This window comes from Brachyistius frenatus, unplaced genomic scaffold (assembly GCF_029030835.1).
Source record: "Brachyistius frenatus isolate BFR_SWC_R1_liver_20210118 unplaced genomic scaffold, ASM2903083v1 Contig_2, whole genome shotgun sequence".
In the NCBI taxonomy this organism is placed as follows: domain Eukaryota; kingdom Metazoa; phylum Chordata; class Actinopteri; family Embiotocidae; genus Brachyistius; species Brachyistius frenatus.
The window spans coordinates 6,016,212-6,033,710 of NW_027210601.1; the positions used below are offsets into that span (position 1 = coordinate 6,016,212).

At 41.8% G+C, this 17,499-nt stretch overlaps 2 protein-coding genes across 2 annotated transcripts; one reads left to right on the forward strand and one right to left on the reverse strand.

Annotated features, from left to right (window-relative positions):
- The first annotated feature begins 739 nt into the window (after window positions 1–739).
- Window positions 740–7,081, forward strand: sgo1 (shugoshin 1). Its single transcript, XM_069696319.1, has 10 exons — window positions 740–775; window positions 979–1,135; window positions 1,333–1,544; window positions 1,706–1,758; window positions 3,867–3,931; window positions 4,329–5,195; window positions 5,311–5,442; window positions 5,674–5,832; window positions 6,098–6,287; window positions 6,380–7,081. Exons 2-10 carry the CDS (start codon window positions 991–993, stop codon window positions 6,525–6,527), a joined length of 1,971 nt encoding a protein of 656 aa, XP_069552420.1. The 5' UTR covers window positions 740–775; window positions 979–990; the 3' UTR covers window positions 6,528–7,081.
- Window positions 7,082–7,270: 189 nt separating this feature from the next.
- On the reverse strand, window positions 7,271–17,229 carry kat2b (K(lysine) acetyltransferase 2B). Its single transcript, XM_069696304.1, has 18 exons — window positions 16,879–17,229; window positions 15,892–16,018; window positions 15,639–15,784; window positions 15,457–15,543; window positions 15,187–15,368; window positions 14,902–15,093; window positions 14,606–14,709; window positions 14,330–14,455; window positions 13,717–13,850; window positions 12,807–13,015; window positions 12,587–12,713; window positions 12,376–12,486; window positions 11,123–11,266; window positions 10,911–11,025; window positions 10,751–10,781; window positions 10,418–10,481; window positions 10,238–10,322; window positions 7,271–8,754 (listed from the first exon to the last, which is right to left on the reverse strand). The coding sequence occupies exons 1-18, from the start codon at window positions 17,077–17,079 to the stop codon at window positions 8,561–8,563; spliced, it is 2,379 nt and encodes a 792-aa protein (XP_069552405.1). The 5' UTR covers window positions 17,080–17,229; the 3' UTR covers window positions 7,271–8,560.
- Between the last annotated feature and the right edge of the window lie 270 nt (window positions 17,230–17,499).

Genomic DNA, 17,499 nt, shown 5'->3' on the forward strand with positions numbered 1-17,499 from the left:
GTAGAGTGTCAAAAGACTTTCTCGCTCAATTTAAATTTTCCATTCATCTAATAATTGACTGTCTTTCTGAGCTACTGTGTAATCTCAGTTTGAACAAACCACAAAACTTTCAGAAAAACCTCAAGGAATATGACTCAAACACTGCCGTCAGAAGGGTTTCAGATTAATATTATTATCAGCTCCATCCACATGCAGTGGAGCACTTTCTAGAGCTCTGCTCCAGCTTTTATCTTCAGCAGTCAATTATAAATTCTCATTTCGGAGGTGCTGAATGGACCTGCCCCTTGATGAGTCTTAATCTAATTTCCTTTTTTGAAGAAGTTTACCATGCCTCCATTTTTTTTCCAGAGGTGCAGTCTCAACTTTGTTTGTTTCCAATTGACGGACAGCAAAATAAGGAAAAGGGACGGATTCAAACGCCCAAGAATTATAATTCGATAACTGCAGTGTGTCGGGGTCTACCGTTTTGCCTCATAGGATGTGCAAGATGAACAATGAGCACCAAACAGATTGCACCCTCTCGGTTAAGGAGATGCGGTTTCCATTCAGCTATACATCAGCGCCATCTACCGAACAGTTAATTCTCTTAGAGGAAATGACGTTCTCTCACGTATCAACCAATCAGCAGTCGCGGCTCTCAATTCGAACGTCAGCCCTCGGTGGACGGACGAGCTGCGTTAAAATGGATTATTTTGGTGCCTAATTTAAACCTCAAAACGTGTTTTGTGGAAGACATACCATCCAAACCAAATTGCCTGTCGAGAAACACATCCTGGTAGGTTTCATTTTTACGTTTTTTTTTTTTTTTTAAATACACGGTCTTGACTGCAGTTACTGAAAGTTGCCCTTTGTTAACGTTAACGTTTACTAGCGTGCTGACTTTAGCTTGTTAGCTCGAACCTTAGCTTCGTCGTTAGTTTTTGCAAAGAGGCATCTTCTCGAGCACATGGATAAAACACCGCACATTGTGCTGAACAGAGATCCGGAGCCATGGTGAAAGAACGGGTCCAGAAGAAGTCCTTCCAGCAGAGTCTGGAGGACATCAAGGAGAAGATGAAGGAAAAGAGGAATAAACGGCTGGCCAGTGCTTCAGCTCCCAGCAGGGGACGGTCCAGGATAATAAACAAAAGCAGTGGTAAGGAAAATAGAGCCTGTCTTCCACAGTTACTATCACCGTTTGATTTGCATTTAGAACGTTTTCACATCAAGTTTTATTTATAATCTACATGTAAGGGGGTATTAGTAATCGGTAAATAGTACCACGATGGATGCAGAAGTGTATGGATTGGTAATATTCAGATGGATTTAGCCCTTTTATGTTTTTCTCCACAGGGGTGAACAATTCCATACACACCATCCTTACGGGCGTTCAGCAGAACAACAAGATGCTGGCTGTGGCTCTGCAAGCTGAAAAGGAGAAAGTGAGGCAGGCCAATTCAGTGATCCTGCAGCTGAAAAGGGAGCAACAGGCCCTGTTTCTTCACTTGCTGCTGCTGAAGAGGAAGCTGAAAGAGCAGGAGGCTCTGGCAGCCAGTGCTTCACAGGTACACTCTGGAGACCTGTCGGCTCTTCTTATCCACGTCAAATGTTTCTTCAATTAGAGAATTTAAGTCACCCAGATAACTTGGTAAACAATGGAAATCATTTTCAAATTCTGCATGCCCTCCTACAGGAAAATATTTAATTTATTTGTTTGCTCATCTAGACTGAACCTACAAACATCCTCATTGAACCTCAACATCATCTGGATCCAGCAAGGTAAGAGGTTTTTTTTGTTGTTTTTTTTTTTTTTAAATTTTCTTTAATTTAGAGTCTCTGCCAGCTAACATATAAACCACTCTTGCATCTTAAATAACCTCAGCTAAGAAGTTTTTTGCAAGCTTTAACACAAGCGCGGTGTTGTCTTCTCATGCTGATGTTGCTGGTCTGATCCACTCTTTTATCACACGTTGCTATGCAATCTTTGATAAAAAATTACCCCTGGAAAAATTGGATTGATTTTATTTATTTTTTTGGTGTGTTTGGCATAAATGTCAGAGGATAGAGCGACTGTGGAAATTCACCGAAGCTTATGTTCATCATCTCTATTACAAAGACCTTATTAATGAGTATAACAACAGGTTAAACAACAGGTCAGTCAGGTTAAAGATGCACGGGCTTCTTATTTTGCAAATCCAATCACCTCCATTAAATGCAACCCTGAAATCCTGATTGATACCATTAGCAACATTGCCTGCTCTTGCACCCCCTGATGTGCCTGTTTTCTCAAACATGGATTGCAGTCATTTTATATCTTTTGTGGATAAAATCAGTTATGTCAGGGCTGGGATTATTCCCTCTTCTACTACGCCTCCTGCCTATTAAACTCGACTTTCAATTCTATATTGTTTCTCTGCTATTCTCGTGCAAGACCTTTTTTTATTTGGTCGGCATCATGCATCTTTCCTCGTGCCCTGCGGCTTTCTTTCCAACGTTCATGGTTTTAAATATACTTTAGTCTAATGGTCCATGACTGGTCACTATTATAATAAAACTCCCTGCAATCTAGTTGTGTCCCATCTTATTTTAAACATCCAGTTGTTCAGCCCTCTCTGAAAACACGTAACCTTCATCCATCCCTTCCCAGAAACCACAGCCCTTTATCTAAGCAGCCTTCTATTAAAAAAAAAATTATAGACAAAGTTGTTAGAAAATAGATCATGCAAAAGTTCAGACAAATTCCAATCAGTTTTTGTCAAAAGTGTTCCACTGAAACAGCTCCCTGCACAGTCACCGAAGACATAATGATGGCTTATGATGTAGGTGAATGCTCTGTTTTCGTGCCGCTGGATCTTGCTGCTGAATTTGATACTGTCGATCATGACATCTTGACTGAAAGGCTTCGGCAGTGGGTTGATGTCTCTGGGAGTTTTTCTGTGTCATTAAATATCCAAGTGGACTTCTCTATATTGTGGTGCACCCCAGGCTTCTGTCTTGGGTCCTACATTATTTGCATTGTATATGCCACCCTTACCTCAGGTCATATTAATAGCAAATTTAAAAGTAATTTCTATCACTGTTATGCTGATGACATTCAACTGAATGTCTCCTTCAAAAATAGTACTGACAAAATGGTATATTTCCACAATATTTAAGGACTAGATAGCTATCAACTTTCTTCTTAGGTTCTTAGTGTTGCTTCACACAGTATGCTTAGTGTCTGAAGGTCATCACCATCATTACAGTCTTATCTTTGAAATCTTGATGTCAGAATTGCTTAGGCAATGTATTTCGATCAACTGCAAAATCTTTGTCTTGTACATGTTTCTTTCAGTCAAGAAAAACTGAAAACTCAGGTGTGTTGTATCTCAACTCGAGTTAGAGATGATCATCCACGTTTTAATCAGGGCTGGACTGCTGCAATTCCCTTTTCACCAGCTTCAGCAAATTAAACCTCGACCGTCTGCAAATGATCCGAATGCAGCTGCCAAGCTTTTAACTAGATCCAGAAAACAACTCGTATTAAAACCATTTTTATCTTCTTTACATGGGATTTCCATCACGTTCAGGATTCAGTTTAAGGTCCTCACATATAGAGCCCTTTCCGAACCAAGTGCTGTCTAATATTGTTAACTTTTGTGTGCTTTTATGGTCTTCTGTTGCTTTTGTTTTTATTGTGCTCTTTTATTGTTTTTTTTTATTACTAATGTTTTCTGTTTTGATCCACTTTTATTCTTGAAAAGCGCTTTGTTGCATTTGCTCTGTGAAAGTGCTATAATAAAAAATATACTGACTTCCTTTTTAAAATCATAAATTCATCACATAAAAATTTGTTACAACCTTCTTGCTGAGTTGATTCTCGGGATTTGTTGCTTTTCAATGTGCAGAAGAAAGCGGACCAGCCAGAAACTTGATGAGCCTATTTTGTGCGAAGCCTCGCCAACCTGTGCAGGTATACATACACATAATCTGGTATTCCAAGTCAATATTGGGTATTACATACACAATTTTATTTTGTAATGTAAATATATCCTGTTTACACAGCTAAGAATCAGCATGAATAAAAGTAACATTTGGTGATTCAGGTTGATTTTGTTTGTTAATTTAGGGAGTAACTGATTAGCATTCTTTCCAGGTCGTAAGTTATTTTTCCATTAAGGAATGATTCATAACCAATTTTAAATATAGTTGTTTTTCAGACTCTAGCCTGTCCTTCAGATCTTTACATTATTCCATCACAGCCGTTGTGTACAGTTTGAAGTATTTTGATACACTTTTGCATTTATCCTAATCCTGAAATTAAGTCATTATAGTTTATAATGTTTATTTTTTTGTCTATTTCTTCATAGACCCTCCCCCCTCCAAAAGGAATGGACAACTTCAATGTGACAGACAGGTTACCCTGCCATCCACAGTGGGTGTGAGGCGTCGGCGCACAGACAGAGGGAGCAGGAGGAGGTCTGGGCGAGTGCAAGAACAGAAGTTGTTAAGTAAGGGAGACCCATTCGCCGGCTTTGGGGCTTTGATACCAAGTCCTATTCACAGTGACGGTACAAATCCGAATCAAATGCAACAAGAAGCAGAACCAGAGATAGTAGACCCCACTGACACTGAGGAGTTCCAGTACTCAACTCCTGAACCTGCCCCACCCAAAAAAAGTCAGCAGCAGCCCGGCAGGAAACAAGCCCAGCAGCAGCCCAGCTCCAATCCAGAACAGGCTTCACGGAAACCTGAGAGAGGCCGCAAACCAGAGCGTGCCCCATTGAAGAAACCATGGGAGAACCCCAAATCAAGAGCCCGCTCAAAGAGTCGGGACAGGTCAGCCACACGGGCCAAAACAGCACCTCCACCACAGGGCAATAAGCTCAACACCTCACTGGGATTTAATGATACATTTGACTTTGACTGCGAAGAGGCAGTCCACGTCACACCGTTCAGGGCCAAGGCAGAGGACAATCAGCCGGCCACAGACGTTTGTGAAGAGACTACACAAAAAGATAAGGGCCAAACTAAAGGTTCACCTGTGGTGTCCAAACAGAGTGACTCCAGCTCGTCATCACCATCTTCTGAGTCAGAGGACAGCCTTTATGTCCCTCGGAAGACCAGACGGAGACAAACCTCTCCTGACAAAATCAAGGTCATCACCACTCGTAGAGGTCGGCCCTCTAAGGTAGTCAAGCAGAAAGAAAACGTCCCTCCAAAACAAGCGATAGCCGGTGAGCATTCAGAATATCACTGTCATCTTCAGTTTTATATTTAATTTGTTGATATTCTCTCTATTTTTCTTGGCTATAAATAACAGTTTCTTTGATTATTTTTTTTATTTTGTAGTCTTGAGAGATGAACAGTCAAGTTCCAAGGCTGTAGAGTCTGAAAAGGGAAAGGGTCATCCCCATCAGTCACCTGATTCTACTTTCTTGAACAGCCCCGACCCTCTAAGGTTGGAACAGGAAAATCATCAAGGTCAGTACTTGCTTAGTAACTGTGGAACAGGTTTTAATGCCACTAGCAAGGCTGTTAAAGGAACAGTGTTTCGCATCATATCTGTGAATATTTATGCACTATTTAATATTAATATTTGATAAGCAGCTCCAGACAAGGTAACAAATTTAGCCTCATCTCTTTTGTATATCAGTATCCATGATACAGTGTCCATCCCTGTAAAATTTAAACGGTCTCCCCTTGCTCTTCCAGATCCTCTTGGGGAGGACTGTTTGCCTCCTGTCAGCCCTTTGGTTGAAGCCGAGATGATGAGAATAGACAACGTCCTGTCCAATTTTGGAGATTCCTCCTGTGAAGCTCCGCCTCTTTTACCCCACCAAACGCCACAGAGGATCAAAACATGCAAGAAACGTGAGTCATTTTTTGATTCTGTCCAAAACTGCATGTTAGAATGAAATATCACTGTCACTGTGATGTATTAATTCGCTGACAAAAGCCTTTTGTCACCAGCATCATCGAGCACATGGGTTGTGCAGATCACATTTTCATTGCATTATCACGTGTCTTTAATGCTGTCTGTGTTCTAGCTGTCCACTGGTGTATGCACAGGAATACACTCATCTCCTGTTTCCTTCTTTCTTTCTTGTGGATCACACCTTGCTTCACGTTTCTGCAGGTGGGCTTGGTTTAAGGACAGCAGGGCGGGGCTTGAGTTTGAGTGATGTGACCAATCTGTCCCCCGCAGCCTATCGCAAGTTCTACGTCGGCGGCTCACGCCCTTCTGATCCCCAATGCTCCACCCCAGTTCCTGCGCGCAAGCGGCGCAGCAGCATGACGGTCAACTATAAGGAGCCATCACTAAACGCGTGGGTTTACATACTAATGCCGCTCTTGCTGTATATGGTTCACTGTTTTTTTACTGTAAGAATTGTTAATAATTCTATTCACACCTCGACAGGAAACTGCGGCGTGGAGACAAGTTCACAGACTTGCAATTCCTCCGCTCTCCTATTTTCAAGCAAAAGTCGGTTCAGAAATCGAGGATTTCAATGAGCAACCAGCAGCCGTTGGAGGTGTACAACGAGTCTTTTGTTGGGTGTCGCTGAAAGCTGCCACCTTTTTTTTTTTGCCCTGTCTGAACTCTGTGTTGTCTGGCATTGGCAGCTCTGAAGTTATTTCTTAGTTGGACAGGTGATCTTATTTGTCACTCTAAAGCTTGTGTTTCTTTGTTACGAAGAGAATGTGATCACTTTTAGATTTGTTTTAATGAGTTTCTTCTCTTCATATTTTGTAAAGCTCTACTCTCATCCACATCTCCTATGTCTTAGTAAATATACTAATGACTGTTTCCTGAAGACTACTACATTCGTTACTTTTAAATGTCATCTTAAATTTTCAATGTATTTTATTATGCGATCCTGAATATGAGTACATATTTGCATTTAGTAAATTCTGATTTATATGCGTCCTGTTTGTTCTCCCGTATGGCGACAACAAAGCAGTCTTCATTTACTCAGCTGCTTTAATGTTTTACTCTTAACTGTGAAGCACTTTGTACTGTTTTGAAAAGTGCTATGAAAATAAAGAACACATCAAAGATTAGTTCAATATCAGTTGGTGTCAGGGTATAAACTTCAGTTTTACATTGTTGCTAATAAACTTTGGCCAATGCAAGTAATAATATACCATGATTTCAATTTACAATGGCTTAGCGGTTCCCTTTATTGAACCTGAATAGCACCAAAGCGGCACACAAGGTGTGTTCAGTCATGTTTGCAACTAAAAACAATGTATTAGGTGGGATTAATTGTTATTCCTTGGATGAAAAACTGCAGACACAAAATTAGCCTCACTTCTGTTTTATTCAGTCTATAAAATAGGCTAATACTATCTCATTAAAACCAATTGTACAAAGAGCATGAGATAATTTTTCCAGACATTTTACAAAAGGTATTTTTTTTCCTAAATTTTGAAAAGTACAAACACCCTTTTACAAAACAGCAAAACTACATATTATTGCACAATCGTTTTCATTTATCTCCAAAGTATAAAGTTATCAATCTCCATCTGCAGGACAAAAATAAGAAATAATAAATTAAGACGTTGTCTTAAGCGTAATTCTTCTAAATTACAGCACATAAATAAGAATAAACTCTAAATAATTAAATTAGACCGTAGTCGACAGTGTAATTTATGTGTAAAACAAATTCTGAGGAAAAGAAAATGCTCTTATTTATGTTAACTAATACTTGGAAAAATAAAAGTGCATTTCGATAGTCAAACGGCCCTATGTGGCTTGGTGGGAAAAAAAAAGATAATTTATTTAGTTCTGAAAAAGAAAATATATGTTATGTACACATTTAAAATATACAGTGGGTATGAGTGCTTCAAAATAATTCAAATTTGTACAAATTTAAAGTATGTATTCCTCTTTTGGCAGGATGAACTCATAACAGACAAACTTTGACCTCATTAACGCCGCACATGCTCACAAGAATAGAGTTATACAGACAGGAAAACTTGAACTCTGCCACTTTCCTCACAGGTAACACTTTTGTAATGACTTTGTACTGCAGATGTGGTTACTTCTCATGACATCTCTACCTGAGTCAACTGAGAGGAGGAGGCAGACACTAAAAAGGCAATATGAAAACAACAGAGATAGAGAGACAAAGTCAGATTGGTGGTAAAGCTCCAATCAGCTGTCATTCTGTGATGCCTTCCAGCATCTTAACACACGTTACCAAAACCTTTCTGCCCTGTTTAATATGTATTACTGTTCCACCTTCTGCTGTCCTTTCTCTCCATGGGCCTCTGGGACACGTGATGAAATACAAAGACACAATGCTTATGTTTGAAATCCAAAACAGTCTCAAGAGTTCTTCAATGAGGCCTTCCCTCGTGGCCTATCTTTCAGAGTAAATATCAGCTACCGATTCAGGATCTGGGCCAGTGTGCATCAAACAATCTAAGAGTACTGATCTGAGACCTGTTTGCACCTTTTGCATTCAGATGTGTTTCTGAATCAGTAGTCCTTTTCTTTTCTTGTCTTTTGCATTACCTCTAACTTAACTTGAACCATTTCATGGTCTGAGGACTCTCATCCTTGTCAAGGGAAGCAGAAACTTCTTCCTGTCATTTACTTCTCGATGAGGCCTGCCTCTTTGATCTTGGTGTAGAAGAATTTCTCCAGTAAGTTGGCGCACTTGTAGTATTCGCTCTCTGGAGGGTTGTACTCCCGGCAGTTGGTGAAGATGCGCTGCATGTCAGCCATGAACAACTTGCGTGTTGTGTAGTACCTGCTCTTTAGACGCTCGCTCATTGTCTTGAGGTCTGTGAAGGTGATACATTAATTGTTTATTAAAGTTAAACATCTTTTTGAATCATGATACACTCTCAGTGGTTGAACTACACCATTGAATCCAGAGCTCTTTACTTTTTAAAACAAAAAAACACATTTGGTTCTTGTTTTTATTACACTTGAACAGTAAAAAAAAAAAAACACCACTGGAATGTGCTAAATGTGATGTTGAGAGGTTTTTTTCCCAACTGATCTGCACTTGTGCTGCGATATGGGCATTTATAAAAGTTCCTTTTAAATGGATTGAGACATACAGTAGAGCATTGGCTCTCAACTGGTGGGTCATGATCAAAAAGTGGGTTGCAAGGCCATCTTGACTTGTTCATGGATGTGCATAGAAAAAAAGTAGAGGGGAAAAAAATGGTTAAACATTATTTTTGAAGTTACAGAACTTCTCCTGCTACAGTAATTTTGTAGGCCATACATTTCCCATGATGTAGTACACAAGAAGTCACTCTTTGCTGCAGCATTGTGATGACAATAATGACCAAAAGTTCATCACGTCAGTAGCAAGCTTTATTCAGCCATTAGTTACCAATTTCAGATTAGTTTGATAAGTTTCGTTCCTTTTTGTATTATTGTTTTTTTTGTTTTTTTAATGAAAATAATTTTAAGTGGGTCATAAATTTCAGAATTTGGGGTTAAAAAAACGTAGTGACTAGGAAAAAATGGGGGTCTCGAGGCCGGACCATACACTATAAAAGTGGACGTAGCTTCCAGGTCTCAAAAATGAGGCCAGTGCTTAAGTGCCTTAAACTTGAGGGCCACTAAGGGTTGGCTCCATAAAGGCTTTGGTTCCATAGACTCCCATTCAACTTCTCTAATGAAATACAAAGCAAGACAAAAATTTCAATCAGTCATTATTATGTCATGTGCTAAAGTCACTCCTTCTTATTAGTTTTCTGGTGGTCCATCTAAAAATAATTCCATTAATAATCAGATATCAGGGATCAAAAAAGCGGTATTTTGAGGCGTGTGTCTTTTTGATAGACAGGCCTGTGGTGCAGGCAGGTTTCTGCTATCAGTGGGTGGGGCATAGTGTCCTTAGGATCTTTATCAGATCTACCACTCGCTCGTCCCCCAACTCGCCCAAATACGGTCACTTCTGGCGCCAAAATAGCAAGATGCCGACGGCCAACATTAGAACTTCAGGATTCAGAGCGGCAGTTCACAAACTAATGGGGGATGTCATTGTTGATTGCTGCTTGGGCGAGACCAGTTGAGAACCACTGCAGTAGAAAATAGTAAACATGGAGGGCAGCCCTTCGGTTCCTTGCTTTGAGCCCCATGTCTCCTTGAGCCCCCTTGAACCTCATCTCATCTTCTTTACCTTTCAGAGTCGCTCTGTCTTTTATTATTTGGTGTTGTTAATTCGCAGGCCTGCCTATTGCGGAGTGTGCACCACTTGAACTTGTCTCCTCCCCTTCAGATAACTGTGGTCAGTGGTGTACTTACCCATGGGGAAGCGAATGACTTGGTAGTACCCGGGTGCTTCCGTTTTCTTCACAGGCTCCATGAAAGGCCAGGCATTCTGGTGACTCTAGGATAAAAAAAAAAAGAAAAGAAGACCAGTATGATAAGAAAGAAAACCCGTGTTAGATGTAGAGTGTCCGTGTATATGTGTCTGGCCCTCACCTTCACATGTTGGAGGATGGTTTTCAGAGTGCTGTATAATTGATCCGGGTCCTTCAGTTCCTTCCTAAAGAAGCAAAAGTGACAGAAAAAAAGAACATTTTGAGCCTGATGGTGATGAAAAACGAATGTCCATGTCCGGTGTGAGTTGTATTCAAGACATCAATGAGGGGTTTTCCAGTCCTGTTAATGCAAATTGTTATTATAAATGAAGAACAGAAACAATGACAAACTCTCAGGTTGTATCATTGCCAGTATAAGAGAGCTAAGTTATGTTCATACCAGAAGTCCTTGATTAGAAGCCCTGCTTCTTGCTAGTGTGGGGAAAACACTTACCCTTTGCCTACAGGCTTCCAGCCAGTTTCACCTGTTGACATAATGAAATTAAAATTACAGTCACATTTCACCGAAATCATCCATAAAAGATAAATATAAATGTGACATTGTTGTTAAAGAAACATACTGTAAGCTGTGCGATTAATAGTGAATAACATACGTATGCCAGGAATGCTCTCAATGGGAATCTGCCGGACTCCATCCTTAAAACAGGACAGCCCTGGATAAACTTTTCTGATCTGAGCCTGCTTTCTCTCGATCAGCTTCTTGATGATCTGAGGGAGACAGATGGGGATGGATTAAAAGATGAGTGAGTGCAGCCAGGGACAAGAAGAAGCATGTAAAGATTTAATTCACATTTCACCCACGTACTTCCTTCTGCTTCTTGATGATAACAGAGAACTCTGTGTAGGGGATGCTGGGGTTCAGTTCACAGCCCATGAGCGTGGCTCCCTCATAATCCTTGATGTAGCCCACATACTTGGCCTTGGGAACTTTGATGTCTTTTGAGAAACCCTGAAAGGGAGGAGATGTGTTTTCTTGCCATCAAAACGTTTTGAGGAAGTTTTGGTCCTGTTGTGAACGAACAAAGTTTAGCACAGTAATGTGCAGGGAGCCGGAGACAGCGATTACTTTCTTAAGTATTCGGCGTTACGTCGCTTGATTGGCATCAGCACCTACGTTGCCCGTGTTTTTGTGGTTGCAATTTCGCCATGGACATGACCGGAGAGCACTCATCAAATTTTGTGTCAAACCTGAGAATCGGCAAAAGAGACCCTTGGAATGCTTCAGAAAATCTATAGCGATGAGGCAGTGAGCTGGGTAAGGGGTTTTAAGTGGCATTCATTTCAAGAGAAGCAAAACGTTACTGTCCAAGACTGAAGGACGCGCACTATGTCAAAGGCGCAACCATAAGACATCGATGGGGTTGTGTACCATGAGTTTGTCCCCCAGGGTCAGACTGACAACACACAAGTTCTACTTTGATGTTGTGATGCGTCGGAGGGAAAACATTCGGTAAAAACAACCTGAACTGTGGCGCGGTGGCAATTGAGTTACCAAACATGACAACGCTCCCGTTAACGTGCATTGAAATTTTGTGGGCTGCAACAACACAATCGTAGCTCCTCATCAACTCCTACTCAGCGGATTTGGCTGCCAGCGACTTCTTTGTGTTCCCCAAAGATTTGACACAAGTTTTGACGTTCACTCTCTCCTCAAGTTTCATGTCCGTGGTGAAATTACAATTGCACATGTACCGATGCTCGCAAAAACATGTGTAACTCAGGTGCTGATGTTGATCAAGCGACGTAACTTGGAATTCACAGGCTGTAGTTTCTCTGTGCTATGTGCCAGAAACGCACCCATCTAACATTTTATGTAATTTCATTAAGAAACTTTCAATACCATCTGAAAACGTAGTGTAGTTTGTCAAAAAGTTTGAAGTATTCAGTATTAAAAATAGCACAACCCAAGACATCAAGAACAAATGCAATCGTCGTATTTTTTTTACGACATATTTTGAAATGTTCTTTTTGCAGATAATGTATAGTATCTTTACAGAGTAAAGGGTCAGGAGAGATGTAGTAGATGGTTTTGGGTCATCTAACATTTTCATACGTTACCTGCTTCTTGAAGTAACCGATGGCGTACTCATCAGCATAAGTGAGGAAGTTGAGGATTTCATGCTTTATATGATACTCCTTAAGGTGATTCATCAAATGGGTTCCATAACCCTGAAACCACATAGCCACAACAAGAAAGGGTTAAAACTGGCCATGCAAATATAACTAAACACACAAAAAAACTGATAAGTAAAGCAGGGAGTCCTCTCACCTTGACCTGTTCGTTGGAAGTGACAGCACAAAAGACAATCTCTGTAAAACCTTGTGATGGAAACATCCGGAAACAGATCCCCCCGATCACACGACCGTCCTTGATTAGCGACAGCGTCTTGTGCTTCCTGCCAGAAAAAAAAAAGATTCATTTGAGTCAGAATGAGGCTGTGCGACATTTCTGGACATGATGAGCGACAATAAAGGAGAGTCACACTCACGGATCAAAGACCAGCCGTGTGATGTACTCCTTGGGCATGCGAGGAAGCTGGTGGGAGAACACATTCTGAAGGCCGACAAGCCACATCAGGATCCTCTTATTGGGCTTCTGGTTTAGGGAGTTCCCAATGACGTGGAATTCGATCACCCCCCTGCGCTCCTCCAGGCGGGCAGCTTCGTCACGTGCAGAATGAGCTGACAGCAGGCTGGTCTGCACAGGAAGGGAGGTAGAAAATCAGGATGATCGTGTTGTTCTCATCATCGCTGTCCCCGTTGTCATAAAACAGAGCACTAGACACCACAACACTTTCGTATGATGCCATATGTTGGTTGACAAACCTGCCTTTAATGCACTGTGTGTAAATCCAAGAAAGGCTTGAATGGTATTTGTGGACTTACAAAGCATAATTGTGTAAAGCAGCCGCGCAGTGTCTTTCGAAATCTTTTCGAAATCTTAGATAATTCAAATCATATTCCCAACATATGGAAATTATCACACTTGGTACCAGGTCCACAATAAGTAACTCACACTAACTTAATTAGAGTCAGGTAGAGGCCAGGTTAAATTTGTCACATCAACTTGTTTTTGGTATTTTATATTTTTTGACTGGTAGACAGCAGAGGGTTCTGGAGAACAGCTGCGTATCTGAAGCTGTAGTGACATGCACTGGCTGAGTCGTACCCACTTCACATTGTATCATTTATAGCAACAGCTAGAGAATTTAATTGGATATTACATACTCTGGGTGTACTAGCTAAAAAAAAAAAAAAATGTTCTCTTCCAATTGTAAGTTGGTGGGACGAAGTTTATCTTATTTCTTAGACTGTTTCTGCCCAAACTGTCTAAATTTACCAATGGCAGGTTGTTTCATTTTAGGCTGACGGGGATCCACATGAAGAATAACTGGTTACCTCTGGAATGGCGGCAGGGTCAGTGATGGTTGCCATTACTTCATTTATGAGGTCCATGGGGATGTCACCCACCACCCTGGGTCTCTTGTTTTCCTCATGGTGAAGGGGCTCAGAGGGTTTACGCTTTTCTCCGACTATGAGAGTGTACGGACACAGAGGAAGGTGCTCATCATCATCATCATCATCATCGACTGTCTGTTTTACATCTTGTCACCAGCAGAGAAGTTGACCAGCATTTAAGGGCAGCTTACTACGGCCTCAGCTTCAGTTACTGCCTATGCATGATGGCACAACTGTTGATTTTCAGTACGTTAGGAGCAGCTCTGAGGTGTACTTAGCTTCTGTTTGATGATAAAGCTTTGAAGCCAGCATTCAAATAAGTTTAGAGAAGTTGCAGATTACTGAGATTCCATTTCAAAAATAAGGACTATTTTGAGACCAGTGTATGTTTTTTTTTAGGTCAGATGGAGAGAGGCAGATTAACCTGCCTGCCACTGTAATGTATAAAGATGGTTTAAATGTGAAACACAAGTCTGGCTTTAGCTGGGTGCTGGTACATAACAAGTTGGCATCATTGTAACCTTACGAGTAATTACAGGTTTCTCTGTAATACCTGGGTTTGACTCCAGCACCGAAGCTGTTTTCCTGGCAGGACTGACACTGCCGCAGGTGGATGTGTCCACTGACACAGGACTGGTGCTGTAGTACAGCGGCCGGGCAACTGGAGGAGCACTGATCACTACAGAGCAAGAGGAATAAAATGTTCTTAAGTGGCATTTTTTACATGGTCTAAAATAGGTTAAGCAATTTAGGAGTCTGTTTTAAAAGGTGTGACCATAAATAAGGGTGTGTGTTTTTGTGAAGTCTGTGAGGGTGTATGTGGATCCACCTGTGTGGATTGGAATTTTCCCTCCTGCTGATCCTGCCAAGAAGTCTTGGTTCCAGATCGGAGAGCTGTGACTGTAAACCTCTTCCTCCAGCATGGACAAGAACCTGAGCAAAGAAAGCACAACAGCTACTTCACTGCATTGAAAAAGCTGGTCAAATATGTGGCCACTGTGTGGTGTGATACTGAGGATCTGCAGGCATGCGTAGTATATTAGTATACATGAAGATTTGTCTAGTTAGTCTCAAGTTTGTTGCATATTTTCCAAAATCTTTGGATTTCTTTTTTGTATCTCTTACTTGGGAAAGTGTGTGAGGATGAGCGTGCGTTTTTCTGGAGGAAGCTTGTCCTTCTCCTGTCTGGCCTGCTCCAGCAGTTGTTTCCTCATCACAGTGAACACAGAGCGCAGCAGCGTCCGGCCGAAGATCTGAGTGGTCTCGTACCGGGGTAGACTGTCACAGAACTGAGGCACATTGCAGTAGCAGAGCCACCTACAACGAGGATGCCACAGAAATATCTCAGAAACAGTTGTGCTGTAGACGCTTCAAAAGCAGGTGAACAGGAGGTCTGCGTAGAGCTGCTACCTGGTGTAGTTGGCTTTGTATCCAGCTGCATCATCATTGAGCACCCTCTGGCGTCTCTGGGAGGGCGTTTCTAGCTGCCAGTAGTTAATCTGGTTGAGAAACATCTTAGCCAGCTCCATGATGGTTTGACGTTCCTTAGATGGTAGGTGGCTGAATTTGTACTGGACAAAATTGTTCACCCCCTGATTAGAAAACACATGAAAAAAAACAAGTTGGAGTGGAGGCTTGTTTTCGTATTGCAGTTGACGCCAATATAGACGTGTACTTTACCTGTTCGATGCTCGGTTTTTCAAACGGAGGACTCTCCTGTGCTTCTAACATCGGTTTACCCATCTGTAGGATGGATTTCCTCAACAGCTGTAAGGTAAACAGAAACAGTATGTTCACTTGAAATCAAAGCAGGTTTGAAAATCCTGTTTTTAGATATATTGATAGTAAAAGCAGGAAATTACTTTGAAAAGTGAAAAGTAGACTTGTTTAGTGTCGGCATCCTCCTCTTTGTGAACGCATGTGTACAGATACTCCACATCCAGGACGATACCTAGAAGTCTGTTCATTTCCTCTTCTGAAACATTTTCAAGATGGGTCACATGATCACCTGTGAGGGGGGGGAAAAAAAAGATACCTGCCCTTCAAATACCTCTAACTCAATTCTATTTGGTACTACTCTCCTCTGTAGCTGCTTTTGTAGACATGCTGACGTACCCAAAGTGTGAGAGCAGCTCCGACAGGGCTCCTGCAGGTTGACCGTGTTGGATTGCTGGTCAGTTTGAGGCGGTGTAGGAGGGGGGTTCTGACTTTTCCAGCCATTACACTTACAAGCTCCTTCAGCCTGTAAAATATATAGCTGAAATTAGTGCAAGTTGGAACAAACACTGGAAGTCAAATTCCACTTAATTTTGAATTAACAACCTTTTTAATCTGTGCAATATATATATATACACACACACATATACTTACTGGTACTAAACATTGTGATAGTAATCTATTATTTTATATTAAATGGGCCACAGCAGCAGATATACGACGTGAAACTTAAGATTGGTCATGACAGAAGTTGGGGAGAGAAGGCTGGTCACCGTCAGCTAGAGGTGCAGCACTGAGCATGCGCGTTGAAACAACAACAAACTCCGCCTCCCCAGCAGCTGTCACCCTGTCAAAACAAAGACCCCGTCCCTCTCTGCGGATCATACGCTGCATAAGCCCAATAAACTCCTCTTTATTTACCACCGTGCTCTGACGGACGGTGCGGGGACACTGTGAAATTTCCTGTGGAAAGCCCGAGACGGCGCACGAACGCGCACACAGCGGGAGCAATCCAGCCCCTTTTGCGCACACAGCCAGCTACTCCCAAAAGCCAGCGTCAAGCCAATGTTTACGTTCACCAACCCCCCACCTTGACAGAAACAGAGTAACATTGTAAAACCACTGGACAGCTTGCAGCTGGAAAGGCACCCGCTGAAGAGTTATAATGTAATAATAACACTGAAATCCTCTAGATTTTCAGTATCGCCCCTTCAGTAATTGGTTCGTGCATGCAAAATGAAAAAATTGATGTGCGGCAATGGCTTCCTTTGCTGCGCTTGCATTTTTGGAAACTATTGCAACCAAGCCCAGGAAATACCCTTAATTAATCATAAGACCTCAAAACTGCCGTGTTTCAAAAGTATGCAATGTGCGAATGGGGCATACTTTGCAGGATGAATACACTCCTAGTTTTTCCAGTTTCTTCGGCCGCGGTGAGGAGCGGAGTTGCGCCTTCTTTACGGCGATACGTGCGGAACCTCCAGCGGCGCCGGAGCCCTCCGTCCCCCCAGCTCCAGGAGCGGCCGGAACCAGGCCCGCAGCTCCGATGGCCGGCGAACCTTGCTGAATCCCAGCGCTGTCGCCCATGATTCACCTCCGAAACCCGAAGGGACCGCCGGCCCGGGAGATATTCGCGCTACCGTCCGCTCTATTCCTCAAGCGGAGGATCAGACATGGCGCTCATCCTTATTTTCAATTTCTCACTGTAGGCCCATTTTCCTCCGCTAGGGGACTCAAATGGGGTAGGCCAACTCCACCACAATTCAGAGAGGAGAGGTCACAAAATGCAACCATTTGTAGCAAAAATTCAAGGTCAAATGAAACGGGAAAAAAAATGTAATGCGGTGCCATATCTGAGCACACAGTGACTGCTGGATCACAGTCACGTCATGTCACATAGAATAATGACTGAAATAACACCAACAATAATTTATAGAAAATTATTTTCATCTTACCATGAAACATATGGACATATTTAGTCCATTAAAATGTTTTTTGTTCACAGGA

Bases quoted from the DNA above. Each gene is read 5' to 3' on its own strand.
- sgo1 (XM_069696319.1), top strand. From the start codon at position 991: ATGGTGAAAGAACGGGTCCAGAAGAAGTCCTTCCAGCAGAGTCTGGAG. The intron at 5,196-5,310 runs GTGAGCATTCAG...TTTATTTTGTAG, and splicing joins TCCAAAACAAGCGATAGCCG to TCTTGAGAGATGAACAGTCA. The intron at 6,288-6,379 runs GTGGGTTTACAT...ACACCTCGACAG, and splicing joins AAGGAGCCATCACTAAACGC to GAAACTGCGGCGTGGAGACA.
- kat2b (XM_069696304.1), bottom strand. From the start codon at position 17,079: ATGGGCGACAGCGCTGGGATTCAGCAAGGTTCGCCGGCCATCGGAGCT. The intron at 15,369-15,456 runs GTAAAGTACACG...TTTTCTAATCAG, and splicing joins AAAAACCGAGCATCGAACAG to GGGGTGAACAATTTTGTCCA. The intron at 14,456-14,605 runs GTGGATCCACAT...CTTGCTCTGTAG, and splicing joins GAAAATTCCAATCCACACAG to TGATCAGTGCTCCTCCAGTT.